General features: G+C 38.3%; 3 protein-coding genes across 6 annotated transcripts; 1 reads left to right on the top strand and 2 right to left on the bottom strand.

Moving 5' to 3' along the window:
- The first annotated feature begins 802 nt into the window (after nt 1–802).
- On the top strand, nt 803–7,440 carry ap1s2 (adaptor related protein complex 1 subunit sigma 2). Its single transcript, XM_068311091.1, has 5 exons — nt 803–964; nt 3,347–3,525; nt 4,774–4,882; nt 5,026–5,163; nt 5,829–7,440. The coding sequence occupies exons 2-5, from the start codon at nt 3,347–3,349 to the stop codon at nt 5,874–5,876; spliced, it is 474 nt and encodes a 157-aa protein (XP_068167192.1). The 5' UTR covers nt 803–964; the 3' UTR covers nt 5,877–7,440.
- zrsr2 (zinc finger (CCCH type), RNA-binding motif and serine/arginine rich 2) lies at nt 7,319–12,363 on the bottom strand. Its single transcript, XM_068311077.1, has 11 exons — nt 12,077–12,363; nt 11,757–11,836; nt 11,598–11,676; nt 11,380–11,488; nt 10,652–10,738; nt 10,183–10,221; nt 9,792–9,919; nt 9,435–9,648; nt 8,858–8,913; nt 8,630–8,739; nt 7,319–8,528 (listed from the first exon to the last, which is right to left on the bottom strand). Exons 1-11 carry the CDS (start codon nt 12,118–12,120, stop codon nt 7,732–7,734), a joined length of 1,743 nt encoding a protein of 580 aa, XP_068167178.1. The 5' UTR covers nt 12,121–12,363; the 3' UTR covers nt 7,319–7,731.
- Nucleotides 12,364–12,480: 117 nt separating this feature from the next.
- LOC137595408 (transmembrane 6 superfamily member 1-like) lies at nt 12,481–17,089 on the bottom strand. 4 transcript variants are annotated; one of them, XM_068315505.1, is made up of 11 exons: nt 17,052–17,089; nt 16,807–16,919; nt 16,576–16,679; nt 16,306–16,403; nt 16,119–16,222; nt 15,963–16,045; nt 15,656–15,786; nt 15,215–15,319; nt 15,029–15,121; nt 14,829–14,948; nt 12,481–13,472 (listed from the first exon to the last, which is right to left on the bottom strand). In XM_068315505.1, exons 2-11 carry the CDS (start codon nt 16,896–16,898, stop codon nt 13,281–13,283), a joined length of 1,122 nt encoding a protein of 373 aa, XP_068171606.1. In that variant the 5' UTR covers nt 16,899–16,919; nt 17,052–17,089; the 3' UTR covers nt 12,481–13,280. The 4 variants fall into 4 exon arrangements, with proteins under 4 accessions (XP_068171606.1, XP_068171598.1, XP_068171624.1 ...); XM_068315497.1 differs by having other exon boundaries at nt 17,044–17,080; XM_068315523.1 differs by having other exon boundaries at nt 16,576–16,674; nt 16,807–17,064.
- Nucleotides 17,090–17,661: the final 572 nt, after the last annotated feature.

Here is a 17,661-nt window from a genome sequence, read left to right as displayed (position 1 = left end):
AAAAGAGATTTGCTTTGTTCATCTGGCTGTATAAAAATCACTTTACGATCACTAAATCATATACGTACAGTATAATAGCCTATACAGAAAATCCTCAGTACGAAGGAGGATTTCCGTGCTTTGGTCCACAAATTGAGGTCTCCTGTGTCCATTTTTTGTTAAATGCAGAATAAACACCCACCTGAGCTATTGCCACCACTTGAGCTCCAGAGTGTAATTAATTCAGAGAAGACATACACATATACCTGTACAGTATATGCAAATACTTCACACATGCCATCTGGCGTATGTATTCAACTTAATGCAGCACTTTTCCATTTAATCTATTCCAGCACTGCTATATTTAATGTCATAATTTCATAATTTCAAATGCCGAGGTGCACTGGCGTCGTGCCCGGAGTGTCCCCCGCCTCACGCCCTATGCCGCCGAGATGGGCTCCGGCTCCCCGTGACCCGCTGCGGCGGATATAGCGGTGGTAATCTGAAGATGACTGACTGATAGTTAAAATTAAATTAAATTCTCTTATGTACAGGTAATTATTATTACAACAAATTAATTTACACAGTTCCAAAACCTATATGTTTTCTTTTGTTTCTTAATTTTATATCTGTAATATCAATAAAACTCTTGGAATCGTTTATGATTACTGGATTCAGACCAGCGGAGACAAGGACAGCAGCCTTCCAGATACAGGAAGCTGTTACTTCTTGTTAGGAACAACGTCACGTGTAACGGAATCTTTTAGCCAATCAGATGACACAGCTGCGGTTTTTAAGACCAATCAGAGCGTTGCTGTCTTCATCGACGTTTAGCAAGCAGCCATCGTCCGCAAGGCGGAATAGCATCTAGCTGGCTGGACGATAAACAGTGAAACATCTCTTCAGTATCTTTCTTTATGCGTTTGCCATTAAATTGGTGAAGTTACCAGTTGTCTTCGTGACTAAATCGAAGGTCCGGTCCAAGGTAAGGGGTCGTGTTTACTTCTGGTATCGGATGTAGCTAGCTAAGCGTCGCGGGAGGGGGCGCAAATGGTACAACGTGTTGAAGTAAATATGTGGCAACTGTGCGATGTTAGCTAACATGAGGTTAATAAATATTATGGAAAAGATAACTGGACATATAGTTATTATTAGTCAGTGATACATTTTATCTGATAACATAGTGCGATTTTCGAAAATAATGCATGTATGTCCTGCTGGGGTGTGTTTTTTTTAGCCATGTTATTGTCAATTGTTAGATGTGACTCAATTTCCATACGTCTCATGGAATAACAATGTAAACAGTTGTAATATGATTACTGATTACCTACCTTACCGTTCCTTTCCCTTTACCTCTTTACTTCTTCTTGTCCTCACCTCCTTTCAGGGGTAGTCTTTCCTCGAAACAAGTTCATATTTGCCGGAATTCTATCATACATTACAGGTCCTTCTCAAAAAATTAGCAGATTGTGATAAAGTTCATTATTTTCTGTAATGTACTGATAAACATTAGACGTTCATATATTTTAGATTCATTAAACACAACTGAAGTAGTTCAAGCCTTTTATTGTTTTAATACTGTATTGATGATTTCTGCAAAAAAAGAAAAAAAACAAAAATCCCTATCTCAAAAAATTATCATATTTCACCCAACCAATAAAAAAATGTGTTTTTTATACAAAAAAAGTCAACTAAGTCAAATAATTATGTTCAGTTATTGTAATGGGAATTTCACCTGTCCTGGGACTCAAAGTACATTACTATGCTCTGTGGGGAATGAAACTACGACCTTACTCCAGCTGTTCTTTGTGGAGGATGTAGCTACCGGTTTATTCTAGCATCATAGTTGTATATTATCTACTGTTTGCTGCTCATTATTTGTTTTTTGTTTGCTCTATGCTCTGCGGGAAATAAACCATTCATTTATTATAGCATCATAGCAGTTTTCTGTGTGAGTTTTTCTGTGTACCTATCTCCGGGGGACCTGCAAAATTTTTCACAAAACAGTTATGCACTCAATACTTGGTCGGGAATCCTTTTGCAGAAATAACTGCTTCAATGCGGCGTAGCATGGAGGCATCAGCCTGTGGCACTGCTGAGGTGTTATTTAGGCCCAGGATGCTTCGATAGCGGCCTTAAGCTCATCCACAGTGTAAGGTCTGGTATCTCTCAACTTCTTCTTCACAAATCCCACAGATTCTCTATTGGGTTCACGTCAGGGGAATTGGCAGGCCAGTTGAGCACAGTAATACCATGGTCAGTAAACCATTTACCAGTGGTTTTGGCACTGTGAGCAGGTCCAGGTCGTGCTGAAAAATGAAATCTTCATCTCCATAAAGCTTTTCAGCAGATGGAAGCATGAAGTGCTCCAAAATCTCCTAATATCTAGCTGCATTGACCTTGCCCTTGATAAAACACACTGGACCAACACCAGCAGCTGACATGGCCCCCCAGACCATCACTGACTGTTGGTACTTGACACTGGACTTCAGGCATTTTGGCATTTCCTTTCCCCAGTCTTCCGCCAGACTCTGGTACCTTGATTTCCGAATGACATGCAAAAGTTTCTTTCATCCCAAAAAATTACTTTGGACCACTGAGCAACAGTCCAGTGCTGCCTCTCTGTAGACCAGGTCAGGCGCTTCTGCTGCTGTTTCTGGTTTAAAAGTGGCTTGACCTGGGGCATGCAGCAGCTGTAGCCCATTTCCTGCACACGCCTGTGCACAGTGGCTGTGGATGTTTCTACTCCAGACTCAGTCCACTGCTTCCACAGGTCCCCCAAGGTCTGGAATCGACCCTTCTCCACAATCTTTCTCAGGGTCCGGTCACCTCTTCTGGTTGTGCAGTGTTTTCTGCCGCACTTTTTCCTTCCCACATTCTTCCCACTGAGGTGCCTTGGTATAGCACTCTGGGAACAGCCTATTCGCTCAGAAATTTCTAGCTGTCTTACCCTCTTGCTTGAGGGTGTCAATGATGGCCTTCTGGACAGCAGTCGGGTCAGCAGTGTTACCCATGATTGCGGTTTTGAGTAATGAACCAGGCTGGGAGTTTTTAAAAGGCTCAGGAATCTTTTGCAGGTGTTTAGAGTTCATTTGTTGATTCAGACGATTAGGTTTATAGCTCGCATAAGGTACCTTTTCATGTTATGCTAATTTTTTGAGATGGGAATTTTGGGTTTTCATGAGCTATATGCCAAAATCATCAGTATTAGGACAATAAAAGACCTTAAATATTTCAGTTGTGCAATGAATCGAAAATATATGAAAGTTTGATTTTTATCATTACATTATGGAAAATAATGAACCTTATCACAATATGCTAATTTTTTTAGAAGGACCCATACTTGTTATTGACTTTCCTTCTTTAGATGCAGTTCATGCTGTTGTTCAGCCGGCAGGGAAAACTGAGGTTACAGAAGTGGTATGTGCCTCTGTCTGATAAAGAGAGGAAGAAGATCTCCAGAGACCTGGTTCAAACCATACTGGCCAGGAAGCCCAAGATGTGCAGCTTCTTGGAGTGGAGGGACCTCAAGATTGTGTACAAAAGGTAAATAAATACTGTACTAGTGGTGTAGATATTTATACCATCATGTTATCTATCCTGGATACCATCGATTCAATGCACTTCATTATTTATGAGAACTCTCGTATTCGGATTCTTGTTGCACACACATGAGCTGCCATCTAGCAGAGATATGTTTGCTTCGTCAGACATTTCTCTTGTCAGACAACAGTTAACAAATAGCTGTTTATCATGCAATATGTCTCCTAACTTAAATACATAGTGCTTTAAAATTCATTCTTGTCTATGACAAAGGTATTTTGATGTTTTGTTTTTTCATTCCTACCGAAGTGGTTGCTCATCTTGCTGTGGTCTCATTGTGTAGCCTGTTCATGGTCAAGAGACCCCCACTCACCTGACGTGTGGTACTTGTGACAAAAGCCATGTTAAACTAGATTATCCCAAAGGAACAGTGGTGTGTTTTCACCAGATGATTTGCACAGTTGTTTCAGAGATGGTTTAGTTATTTAAGCATGACCTAAGCAGGAAACACTGGTTATTTTATGGCAGTGGTTGTATATGGGGAACAGAATGTAAAGATAGAGTTTCTCTCAATGAAGACTGTGGGCTGTGTTTTGAAATTCCAGGACAAAGATATAAGTGTTCCAGTACAGTAGTTAACCTTAACATTTAAACGTTTCACTATGCTCTAAATAAGATCAGATTTGTTAAAGCATGACATTTCAGAGGAGTATTATATTGTAGTGTGTTCCTATTTTATCTGTTATGTCACATATTGAGTAGTAGATATTTATGTAAAGCAGCGAATGAGTTAATCTGTTACGGAGGACTAAGATATGACATTTACATCTCACCCTCTGGTGAAGTATGAAAGCCAGAAACAGCCCCTCTCTCACAGCAGCTGCCAGAGAATGGAAGACAGCATTACAAATACTGTCTTTGTCATGACTAATGAGTGTTGTGTCAAAATTATAAAAGACTCATTGTCACGTATTCAGTAATGCACTAAAAAACGAATAAGCAAAGGCAAGGACAACAAAAACAGGAGCCAATAAAATGTGCTTTTGACTTTTGGCCTCATGGCAGTGAACACATGATAATCTAACACATTTTTAATCCAGTTCATTAAAGCATTCATCAATGTGACCACTTTATGTGATGGAAGAGTTAAAATATCAGGATTCTTTAAATGACTTTTTTTATTGGTTCACTAATCCAAATGTAAATGACAATATTGCCCCAAACTTCTCATTTCTTTCCTTCCTGTCGTAGATATGCAAGCCTGTACTTCTGTTGTGCCGTAGAGGATCAGGATAATGAGCTGATCACGCTGGAAATTATTCACAGATATGTGGAGCTGCTGGACAAGTATTTTGGAAGTGTGAGTCTCGTAAACAACATTTTGCATGAAACATGTCGATTGATAAAGTGAAATGGGGAAGACAATAGTACATTTACTAGCAGATACTGTCAGAGAGCGATCTTCTCTGATCTGCTACTGTTTGTGGTGTTTTGGTATCACAGGTGTGTGAGTTGGATATTATATTCAACTTTGAGAAGGCCTACTTCATCCTGGATGAGTTCCTGCTGGGGGGAGAGGCCCAGGAGACGTCTAAGAAGAATGTGCTGAAGGCCATTGAACAGGCTGACCTGCTGCAGGAGGTACACACCGTTCCCATTAGAATGATCAACTCCAGTTAACAGCACCTGTGCCTGGGCCTCAACCATTTAACAAATTAATATCATCAGGTCTCTGAAATGTCAAACAGTTTGGTGTCATACACACCAGATTTCCCTTAACTGGTGTCTTCAAACAACTTGCTCTGTCTTTATTTTACTATTATTTAAGGCCAATGAGGGCTTTGAATCCTGATATTTGAGAAGCAAATTTGGTTATAAACTTATTTAAACCACTGATCAATCATCAACATTGCAGTTTTTGCACATTTCACCTTTACATTGGTGCAAATGTAGATATAATATCCTTAGTAAGGCTAAACCAGACTCAAGGGTAAATCAAAGATGGTGTATTCTTCAGCTTGCAGACCTCTCCACCTGTGTAAGGCTGCAGCACGATTCATACCTCACCCAGCAGAATCTGATTTACTGACTTCCAAGCTTGCAGTGCTGTAATAAAAGCCAGACTGACTGTGTTGGCTCGTAAACAGTCTGACTCACTGAGGCCTCCTGTTCCTGTCACATTTAGTAACTAACAATTGTGACTCACAGAATATTAATTAGAAGGCAGGTCCCTTTTGTTCCACAAAATGTTTAACAGAGTAACAACAGGAAAGAACATTAATCTTTCTTTTTTTCCCCAACTCCAGGAGGCTGAGGCACCGCGGAGCGTTTTAGAAGAAATTGGGCTGACATAAATCGTCATAGCACTGCCTTGCAGTTTTGGCAAAGCCCCCCGTCTCTATGCTGTCCTCTGCTGTTCAAGGTGTCAATTTGTATGTATATTATCACCACCTGTACTGTATTCTCAGCTGTTACTATCCTTTAATGTCCCTTTAATGTGGTGCCAACTGTAGTTTTAACGTCCCTGATGTGCAAGCTCCCTCCACTATATTCTACAGGACCGTTGGTGTGCTTCACTTTCATTCTTCTTACTCCGATTACTATGTAGCAACGACATGCACTCGCTCACAAGCATCATATTATCCATCATCACCGATTACAGTTGCTGCTTCTTGTATATTACCATCAAAAGTCACAGCTTAGCATCAGATGTCAGAAAAATACTCTAAAATAGTTGAAAGTTTAGATCCTCCAAGTTTCATCTAGTCATCCAGATGAAAAGTTTGCAACAATTATTAAAAAATATATAAAAAGTTGCTAGTATTTTTCTGGATTATTTTTTTTGTGCAAATGAAATAATCCTCATACATTTTACAAAGCAACGAAGTATTAGAGTAAAACAGTAGCTACAAGAACAATTAATGTATCTGAAGCTTGGTTCATGTCCCACTTGAATCAGAAGACCGATGCAACTTTTATGAAAAATGCTTCTACCTGACTTGTCTTTTTTTTTTTTTTTTAAATTTAGTATTTTCCAACTGGTGTGATGTTTCTGACTTAAATGTTCATAACCCAAGAGAAGCAGCAACTGGTTCTACTGTGGGAAAAACTGTACACCCTGATCTGTGAATTTTAAGTTGACAATATTTTTATCAGTGTACACGTCAAGTATTTCATCCATGGATTAACAAATTGTTCTCCTTTGGTGAATGTGAGATGTTAAATGTAATTAATGTCGTTTAAATTGTCATTTTGTTGCCTTTTCGGGTTGTTTTTTTACTGATTTATTTTCCTTACAAATATTTATCATTGTAGTTTGGAATGGCCTCTTGAAATATAACTTGTATCAGTCTCTCGTCATCGTAGGTTAGGGTAGGATTGTGTCCAAAATGAAACTTTATTTTCTTTACGATAGCCTTGCTGATTCTGAACACTAACATAAGACCAAAGAACACTGTGTTTCACCCTCTGTGATAAGGAACGCCAATGTGACCGAAAAGGGATTTAGAACAAAATTTTTGATGAAAGTGTGTGGGAATTATTTGGCCACAACTTAACAGTATTATGTAATGATTACAATCCACCAAAAGACTTTCTTTACCGTGGAGAGGGAACACAAGATGATGAACTGCACACATCAGGGTACATCACTGCTATTCGTCACCGTTAGCTTGTCAGTAAAATGCGAGAAAACAAGCCAAAAAGGAATAGACACTCATTTCAACACTTAACCAGTCACTTTTATCTGTATTCTTAAAAACCAGTGCTTTTGTTCAGCATTATTCATAAATAAGTATTCAATGGGTCAATCTTTTATTTTTAGTGAAAAGAAAATGTTTTTGTAAACACTGCCAACACATTTTCCAACTTTTTCTTATTTTTGAAAGTTATAAACAATAAACACTTTAAAAAAACGTACATGATTGTTTCATGTTGTTCTTATTCAACAATACAAACACAATGCCTCATTTCCAAATGCTTAATAACTGAAGCAACTATTTTCTGAAAGCAAAACCTTCACCTATGGACATACTGGTGATCAAACCGTCCAATCATAGCTGAATAAACGATGTCGCTCTACTTTAAAACAACCAAGGTTTGCCCAAATGTCCAGTTGTTTAGGAGTAAGAAGCAGTAGACTCACTCTTCATTTCTGTACTAGACCACTTTCTTTTCACCTCAGGAATAAACATTATCTCACACTCCCACTCAGGTCGGTGTTTTCTCAACTAGCTCAGGTTTATTGATCTCTTGACCAGGACTTGATGAAATGAGCTCCTCCTCCATCTCTTCTTTCAACTCTCCCTCATTGTCTGATTGTCCAGATGAGCTCATTCCTTCAGTTAAACGCATCTTTTTCTTGTGCTTCTTCTTGCTCTTTTTTTTGCTCTTTTTGGAATGTTTATGCCGGTGACCAGTCTTATTATCATCACTCAGAGTTTTCTCCTTTTTAGCTGCTTTCTCTGGGCTCCTTTCTCTACTGAGCTTCTTTCTCTCCTCCTCGCTGCTTGAGCTTCTTGACCTCCTTGCTTTTCTTTGACTGTCTGCATCTTTGTCTCCACTGTCTCTGTCTTCACTTCTATTCCTATGCCTGATGTTATTTCTACTCCTATTTTGTAGCCTGTCTGGCTCTCTGCCTCTATTTCTACTCCTTGACCTGTCTCTGCTTCTGCTCAGATACCGATCACTTCTATCACTGTGTTTGTGTGTGGATGACCATCTGTCATCTCTATGCTGGTGGATGGACCTCCTCTCTCGACTCCTGCTCCTGTGCCGGTCCCTCTCTCGTCTGCTGTAGGACCTCTCGGATCTCGGCGGACTTCTGCTGCAGTGACGTCTCCGTGATCGGTCTGAATGCCACCCGTCTCTGCACCTCCCCCTGACGTTACGGTCAGGTGACATGTGCAAGTCCCTGTCAGCCTCCCAGAATTCATTGCCAGGGTTTCGAAATACATGCAGGAAATTACAGTGCTTTCCTTTGGGACACTTCTGCCTGTCGAACAATCCTGATAGAGGAAAAGCAAGGAATAATGATTAAAAACACTTGAACCAAATATATTTCTGCAGTAAAATCACAAAGTGAAATTGCTCTCAAGTCTGCAATTACCACATATAGCGTTCTTCCACCGGATCACCGGACATATTTCACAATGAAGCTGCCGGCCTGCGTACCACCTCCCATTGAACTTGATGAAGGCCTTGTTACAGTGCTCCTCTCTGGAGAGGTGGAAAAACCGAAAGACAGACAGAATATACGATAAATGGCCCTATTATAAAATTAAACATACACATTTAAGATATTTGGAGACATGTAGTGAAGGTGTGTGATGCTCACGTGTCAAACTGAATGTAAACATTTCCTCTCAGGTGTGGTTCATAGTTGCAGCTGACCTAAAAATGGAAATCAAGCATGCATTTTCACCATCTAAACATACGAGGCTGGTTTATACCTGGTAGTTTAACACTAACAATTTAATGACACTCAAACTCTTACACCAACATACAGTATGTTTCGCATAAAGTACACTTACACTTTACTACATGTAGCAATGAAAGCACTTACAAATGACAAATGGATTCTCAGTGTAAATTCTTTGAAACGTGAGCGAGTAAGGCTAGTTAAATGCCTCTTAACGTGTCATTCTCTTATCAGTGGGAAAACACATTCCACCACCACATGAAGACATGATGACATAAAAGAAATAGAATTACTTTAAAAGGTGGAATGTAATTTGGTTTAGGGCTGAAATTATTTTTTGAATGAGTGAGAATCCCCTAATATGCTATAATTATTTAATAAAATGTTTTTCTAAAAAGAAAATTACTTAACGTAAGAGACCCGTCTTATTTTCATCTTATATTTGTTATTTTATTTCTCAATAATCAGATTGTCCTACCTATTCCTATCTTACCTTGAATTGCAATACTTTGCCCACTCTTTTCATCTCCGGCAAGACATCATGGTAGAACTCCAGGAAAGACTCCTGCAGCTCTTCTTCGCTGTGTTCCAACCAGGCATCAATGTCATAATCATCCCGGCGTGACTCCTCCATGCCAAACGTCATAAACATACCACGGATCATCAGAGTTGGACTGGCTGTGGGATAAATGTGCTTCCGGGAACATCTGGGATTAGAATGACAGATCATGTATAAATACAAACAATATACCCAAAAATATTCTTTGTCTGAACAACTACTATCACTAATTTGTCATCACACTGCTATCTTGTGTGTTTGAGAACTTAGCAAATCATACAGACAGACTACCTTTCTCCAAATCGGCATGCTCCGGTCTTAAGGAAGAAAGGACAATTGGCTACGTCACGCTCTGTCCCGAAGTTCTCAGAGTTTTCCCTCACAGGAGCCTCAGGATTCATCCAAGGTCCACTATCGAGCTGGAAGATATTGATTTAGAGGAACATATGTATACACTGCATAATTTGACTTCAAATTGGATGGTGATCCTGCAATTTGACTGAATTCTAGTGCTGCTGTCAATTTTCATCACAAATCACAATAGAAGCATAAAAAATGCATAATACCACAGCAGCTCCTATGGAAATATATAAATATTTATCATTATTTAAAATTTACAATTTATAAGCGTTCAAAAGATAAAAACTTATCATTGTACTGTGGCATTCTTGTACTTTTATACCTGGTTTTCAGCTTCATCCAACATTTTCTGAACAGCCTCCTACAAAATGATGTAAAGACATGGCTGGTGAAAATGTGTAGAGGTCAACATATTGCAGCATGTCTGTTACTGCGTGTTAAGACCAAATCAAGGACGAACATTACAAAATTTCTGAATATCGGAAAAGCAAAGTCATTCACTGTTTTCACACAAAGTAAAAGATACATCCTGGTTGTGATTGTTGTAGAGATTTTCTTTTTTGTGTGAATCCTTACTTAAGGAGTGCGATGGTTGCTTGTATCACTCAGTCAAGGAATTTTTTTTTTTTTAAAAGAACCATGTAGAAGTTAAAAACACATTTAACAAAAGAAGGAAAAATATTCTCTTAAATTTCTTATTATACAAAACTTTCAGTTGACTGGACTGGAGAAACACAAAGTAGAAGAGGATATGTTTCTTTTTGTTTCTATCATCCTGGGGCTCGTTTCACCTCTCTGTTTCTCTTCTCCTTTTGTTTCTGCTCCTGTTCTTCCTGTTCTTTTCTCTGGTGAGCCTCCCATTCCTCCTTTATCATCCGCTGTGGAGGGAAAAAAAGGCAGGGAACTCAAAGAAACAAACCAACAACAAGACCTGCAAATTCTAATGTAGTCAAAAGAAATATTTGCATCAGAGATGTCGTGGAATAAAAGAACATAATTTTGCGAGCATTAACCTTATGATTATGACATTTGAGTTGGGGATTACATTCTCATCTTCACACCACACATATTTCTATACATGCCCTTTAGACTAATGGACATAGCAGGAGCCCTTTGCACCTGATATTCTCATTGATGTGACTGATGTTATTCTATATGTTCCTTGTTTCAAAATCAGTCTTATGTGTTAAGATTCCTTCAGATTTTGATTATTTTAAATAGCTGGACACAAAAACTAATCAAACAGGGGTAAATACATGCATATATTATTATATTGTACATATCTGTTTATTGTGTATTTCAGTGTTAATGTTGGCTTTCTGTGTATTAAATTTGCTGCTTTATTTGCTTTCAATTGCCCCTTGTGGACAAATAAAGTTTTTTGAATTGAATTAAATATCACAACTATGAATGAATGAATGAATGTAGTAAATCAATGTAAACACCAAGTTTTAATACTCTTAGAATTATCCTTTCTCAAACTGCACACTCAGTAAAGTACATAGAAACCACTGTTTACCTCCTCCTCTTCTTTTCTTCTCTGTGCTGCTTCCTCCCTCTCACACTTCAGTCTAAATTCTTCCTGGGCGAGCCTCTCTTTCTCCAGCCATTCTTCATGAAGCCGAAGTCTGATGAAACAAGTGTAATGAAGACTGATCAAAACCAGCCATTGATTGCTGTTTGCTATAACATTACGTGTTGCTGTAGGACTATAGGCTGACTGTATTATTGATCTACCTTTCTACTTCTGCTACATCATCATCTTCATTATTTATTTCCTCTTCTTCTGGTGTACAGCATGCACCATTCTGCAAAGCTGTAACAGAGCAATGTAAAATCTGTCTAATGGTCCGGCAACTTTTCAATGCAGTTATTCTTCTAAACCTTTATTCATACCACAATCTCTGGCTTGGGCAAGAGCTTGGCGTTTTCGTTTTCTTCTCTCTTTCCTCTGGGCAGCCCTTCGCTGCTTTTGACTGAGGGGAAAAGATGACATTTGAGTCGAGAATCAGTAAAACCCTGAACTTCAAAAGGGGTGGAATTTGTTATACATTTCAATAAAACATTTCAACAGATTACTTAACCTTAGTTACCTACGACAAGACTACTTGCTAAAAAGCTGTGGTTACGTTTATGCCGTTTTACCTTTGTGCCGTAAACCAGTGGGGCAATAGAAAATAACATTATTTCAACAGGACTGAAAGACAGACGTATACCTTAACACGGGTGCGGGAATCTGTGGGGGATGAGGAGCTGCCATCACAGTTAAAAGTAGCTAGTCAGCTAGCTTATGTGGCTAGCGTTAACGCATAAATATTATGTAATCGCTTCTCATCCACGCTTCGTTTGAATATATTTCATGACTGGACGTATTAGAGTACATCTGAATTATAACTGACTGATCAGGTTGAAGATATATCTGAATAATTTCTCTTTGTTGTAAACGTGATGAGCTACACGGCGAATTGTTTTGCTAATGCGTCGCTATTAAAGAAGAGCAACCTCAAAGTAGTTCCGGGTTGAATTTTTTGATTTAATAGTGGTTCCACTTAACAAATTTGCTTTGCTTTATTCTTTATTTAAAAAGGAACGTCAAACACTTAACCAAATCATGGCAAAATTCAATCTCAAAAAGAATAATGTTTAATTTTTTTGTAGTACAAGAATATATTTTACATCTCTTAAATTTTTGATAATTTTAATAAAATTATTATATTCATATATTTTAAAAATCCACGACAATTACTAAGCACATTAACATTTTCCATTTTAAAATAAAAAAAAAATGTCAATGAATTTATTCTTCATTCATTTCTGATATACTGTATAGGCTGACAATTATCGATGAAATTGAAATGCAACAGAAAAATATGTAACAAAAATAATCTCTCAATCTTTAAATGGGAGCAGAAGGCCTTGTTTAGATTTTACAAGTCACTGTAAGGTTGGCAATAACAAAAATTTTAAACATATGATAAAATCTTATATAACATGAAACACACAGAAAGTGAGTTATTTATGTATTTTTCAGACCAGTGCCAAAGAGACAATGAACAGAAACCTGTTTCAACAAACAAATATCAAAATATACCAAAAGTGTCAGAAATATAAGTTATAATATTGTCAGGCTGGATCTCATGGGTGTGCTGTAAAATACACAAGCATCTCACTGTGATATTTGTGTACCTTCCTGGCTTTGCCACTGCTTTACACTGCTTTATTTTCACATTTTCAAAATTGGTAGCTGACATAAACAGCACAGACTCTTTTTTTTAAAGTGTGTTTTATTATGTTTCTCCAACAGACTCATTAAAAATGGTGTCTGAGTACTTGTCTGCAGTACTTTCTGTCTGCAGTCTTCAGTACAAGTACATTGTCTTTTACAGTATTTAGGGATCTATGACACTCGAGTCCAGTCTGTCATTCAGTCTTCTTATCTGGAACTGGCCTGAGGAAAAAGGCAGGCTGTGTGTGGCAACGATAGCACAGGGCCTGTGGAACCACAGTGTACAGGACGTTCACCAGCAGGAAAACAGATTGGCTGTCAGCAGGCACTCTGTATGAGAAAGGAGTCCGTGTGTGGAGAGACGCACCAATGTGAGAGAACTGGGCCTGTGAGGTGAAGCAGTGAGGGAAGACCAACAATAATGACTGACATTTTAGTTTTCAGTGGTTTAAGTCATTTACTTCTAAATACAGTACAATCTTACTGGACTTTCCAACTACAGTTTCTTTATTTCAATGAAGGAAGAGCACAAACCTTTTTTAAATTTGTCTAAGTCCAGGACATTAAATATTTACTTAATTCCAAAAAAATATAATTCTCATAATTTCAAATGGATTCTATCGTGTTGCCATTCATTGTTAACTAATGACATCTTGTTTTGCTTTATTTGTCTATTCTACAAAACATCTTTGTGTCTATTATTGGAATCTAGAGAGCAATACCCTGAGACTAAAACCAGGTTGGTCTCTAAAAAGTGTTCAATTATGTCTGAAATTTCTTCATGAAACATCACATTGTCTGCATTTTACAGTTCAAACAGAGAAACTGCAATGAAACACAATTAAAAAAGCAAAATGAGCTCAGGAAAATGTTGTTTTGAAAAATGATGAGCAATAAGACTGCTACAAATGTGTAAAGTGCTGGTCATCCACAAATATTTTTTAAATCTAATAGATTCCTATTGCTTAACAATTTATAGAAGTCCCTGAAAAAACACACATGACTTGTTTCATAGCAACCATAATTGTGGGAGCATCAACTCTCCTATTCATAGTCTGGCTGAACAGCTGACCTTAGCAAATGCTATCAATACCACCATTCCTCAAGGTCTTCTGTCCTTATCACACGAGCCTGCAGCTCAACAACAATAGCAACTTTGTTATGCTGAGATGTGATTGGAGCGCTAGCTGCTCCCACCACTCTTCAAAGTTTCCATCTTTGGATGTAAACAGAAAATGTATGGCATTGATTCAGACTACATTTGCTCAAGCAGAGCCCTTGGTGTTGATTGCACTGAAGTAGAGCTTAAAAAGAACCGACTGTAGAAAGGGCAGCTAAAAAGGGAACAGCCTATCAGAAGCCGTTGTTCATCTATCTATATCTGTAATGATGGTATCATGAAGGAAAGAAAAGGATTTATATGGACATTTTGTGTCACTGAAGAAGAAAACTACAACATCCAGATGCCTGACATTGGAAATTCATAATCTAGTTATTTTCTTTGTATGCTAAGTAATACCATGCTGCGACATTAGCTATGTTCGAAGAGACAAAGAAAGTACAAAAGGAGGAGAATAAATACTTTGACTATGTTGGTTTTGAAATATCATTTCATTCAAAACATTAAATACAGGGTTCTACAAGGATGAGAAAATGTGAAAACACTTGTGTGGTAGTGCTGCATCAAGGTGTAATTATCTTTAGTCAGTAGCCAAGACTGAGGAATTATTGACAGGACCTACCTGTGCCAGTGCTCCTGAGTGAACAAGAGTGAGATCCGGCATCCATTGACATCCTGGGACCATCAGACCATAGAGAGCAATGATATAGTATGGTCCGGAGTACAGCATATTCACCAGCATCTAAGGGACACTGCTTTAGAAAGATGCCCAATAAAAACGTTAGGATGAGGTTCACTGTTTACTGTCAGCACCAGAGTTACCTGTATTTTAGGATAGGCTGAAGGGTCCTTCAGATAAGGTTCGTAATGTTGTGCATAGTCTTGATACCATTTGCAGGAACAGTCCAGAACAATCTAAAAATAGGTTGACAGACATACATACGGAAGTGTTCTCCCTGTAGACAACATTTTGTGTCGTGATCAGTTAATTTTGTCTCAATGTCTTACAAGGCCTCTGAAGACGCAGAAAGCAAAAGCAGGGATGAGGTAGATGGCGAACAATAAGTCCAGAGGTCTGTGGAGTAAACTTTTTCTTTCAGCCTCATGGTTACCCTGAGAGAAATACGATGTTTAATATGATGTTTATAACAGTAACATATGCAAAAATCCACTTCAGTATACACAGAAATGTAACAGAATGACAAAGTAATGGTTATACATCTAGCTGAACAGTTCCAAGGATTGAACTTAGCTTTCTTAGCATGGAAACTATTGAGCAGGTGTTCCCGTTGTAGTTGTTTAGATGTCAGTGTGTGTGTGTGTGTGTGTGTGTGTGTGTGTGTGTGTGTGTGTGTGTGTGTGTGTGTGTGTGTGTGTGTGTGTGTGTGTGTGTGTGTGTGTGTGTGTGTGTGTGTGTGTGTGTGTGTGTGTGTGTGTGTGTGTGTCCACCTGATTCTGTGCTGTAAACTGAACGTCCCATGTGCAGGGCTGGCTGAAGATTCGGAAACAGGCCCAAACAGACAAACAGATGTATGGTATGTGGAGAAGGAAGAGTGGACCAGTGTGTGTCCCAAATTTCCCTTGAACATGAGAGAACAAAGTAATATCTCACTGTGGGAATGACCAATTCACTAAAAATAGCAGTATTTACACCATATTTACATTTAATTTAGATTGTTGTCAGAGTATTTCAAGAGGTTACCTAAACTGAAAAACACTGGCTTCTAAAATCATTCAATATTTTTAGTGAACATACCTACAGCATTTCCAAGAATGTAGACTATGCCACGCATGAGGAAAGATCCCACCCAGTAGAGTCCAATGGCTCTGTAACTGTCCCTATGCAAAACATGTTAACATAGCCAATGTCAGTAGATAAATAGATAATAAATAAAAGATAAATAGATCTTACCCCCAAGTAATTGCTGCAATCATGAGCAGATACATGAGATAATGCACACAGCCATCCCAGTAAGCGATCATGTGCCCATGTGCTGTATTAATATGTGGATCTGCCTGAAACACAGTTTTATTTCTGAATAGATGTCTGCAGGTAAATGTGAACAACTGGAGTCAGGATTTACAACACAGATACGTACCACTCTAAGGTAAAATGTCACAAATCCATCAATGATGTTGTCCTGCTCCAGGCCGATGATCAGATTCACCACACTGAGGAAGGCATGCACTGCATACACTGTACAAAGAGATGCATTAATTTAATTCATAGCAACCAGGTGTCACACTACAGACAAGTTTTGTCCTACTCATTGACTCATAGGGCTGGGTATGCAAACACAATATGAACTATCACTGTTAATATTTAATCAAAAGACTTTTTACAGTAATGTATATTTGCAAATTTGTACCATAGAAAAGTGGATCTACTGGCATCTTCTTCTTGATCATAAAATTGACTGACATTGCCAAGATGAGGACTGTTGTACACCCAGCGAAGAGGAAAGCTTCTGCACTAAATGTAATGGAAGAGAGGTATGTTTTGAAATATTTTTAAATCATGCTGGTTACTGTCAAATTATAATTATTATTAGGCAACATTCAAAGCAACCTTGAAGGGTTCAGACACAACACACACTTACCTATTGTTGTAAATGAGTGAATTAAAGAAGTAGCAGATGGGGATGGACATCAAGGAGAACACAAATACGCCAGTCCCTGCAGACGCAGTCATTGCTATCTGGGTTTGAGAGATCTTGAATGAGAAATGAAATGAGAGAAGGAAATAATTCAGCTGCAAAATTCTCTCATCTTTAGTCTACAAGTCCTTTTCCAATGAACGAGGAAAAGGTGAGTGCAAAATTGACAACAAGCCTCACACTCACACCTCTGCTTCTGAATGTATGGTCTGTCTGTCTTGCTCTGTTGGTCTGTATAGCATTCCTCATTTCTCTCTCTCTCCCTCTCTCTCTCTCTCTCTCTCTCTCTCTCTCTCTCTCTCTCTCTCTCTCTCTCTCTCCTTGTCTGTCCATTCTTTTACCCCTCCCTCTATCTCTGAGCTAGAATGTGAGAGAACAGTTTCTCTCTCTAGTGACAGCAACGGATTATTGACAGTCAATTTGAAAACTGAACATATATTTGTGAGTACAATCCAAGCAAATATAAACATAAAATTCTTCATACAAGTTCATCATGCAAATAAATACATAAATCGTCTATGTGTATTTTTTTTTTTGCATTAATGGACTTTTTGAGACTTCAGATGGATGAACAGTTTTTATTTTATTTTTGGATGCATTAACATGGACTTTTAAGGTGTGATACGCTGCAGATAAACATCATTCTTTCTGTTTTCATTACAATATGATTCGAAATACATTTAATGCTCACAGCCACAGTGTGACAGTGTCAGCTGTTATAACACTGTGATCACGTGTAGCTACTGAGACTTTTAACCAACATCTGCCTGTAAAAATGAACAACAAAGAAAACTGGAA

Source organism: Antennarius striatus, chromosome 1, assembly GCF_040054535.1.
Source record: "Antennarius striatus isolate MH-2024 chromosome 1, ASM4005453v1, whole genome shotgun sequence".
In the NCBI taxonomy this organism is placed as follows: Eukaryota; Metazoa; Chordata; class Actinopteri; order Lophiiformes; family Antennariidae; genus Antennarius; species Antennarius striatus.
The sequence above is the reverse complement of the archived record's forward strand: the minus strand, read 5'-3'. Positions and strand labels throughout refer to the sequence as shown.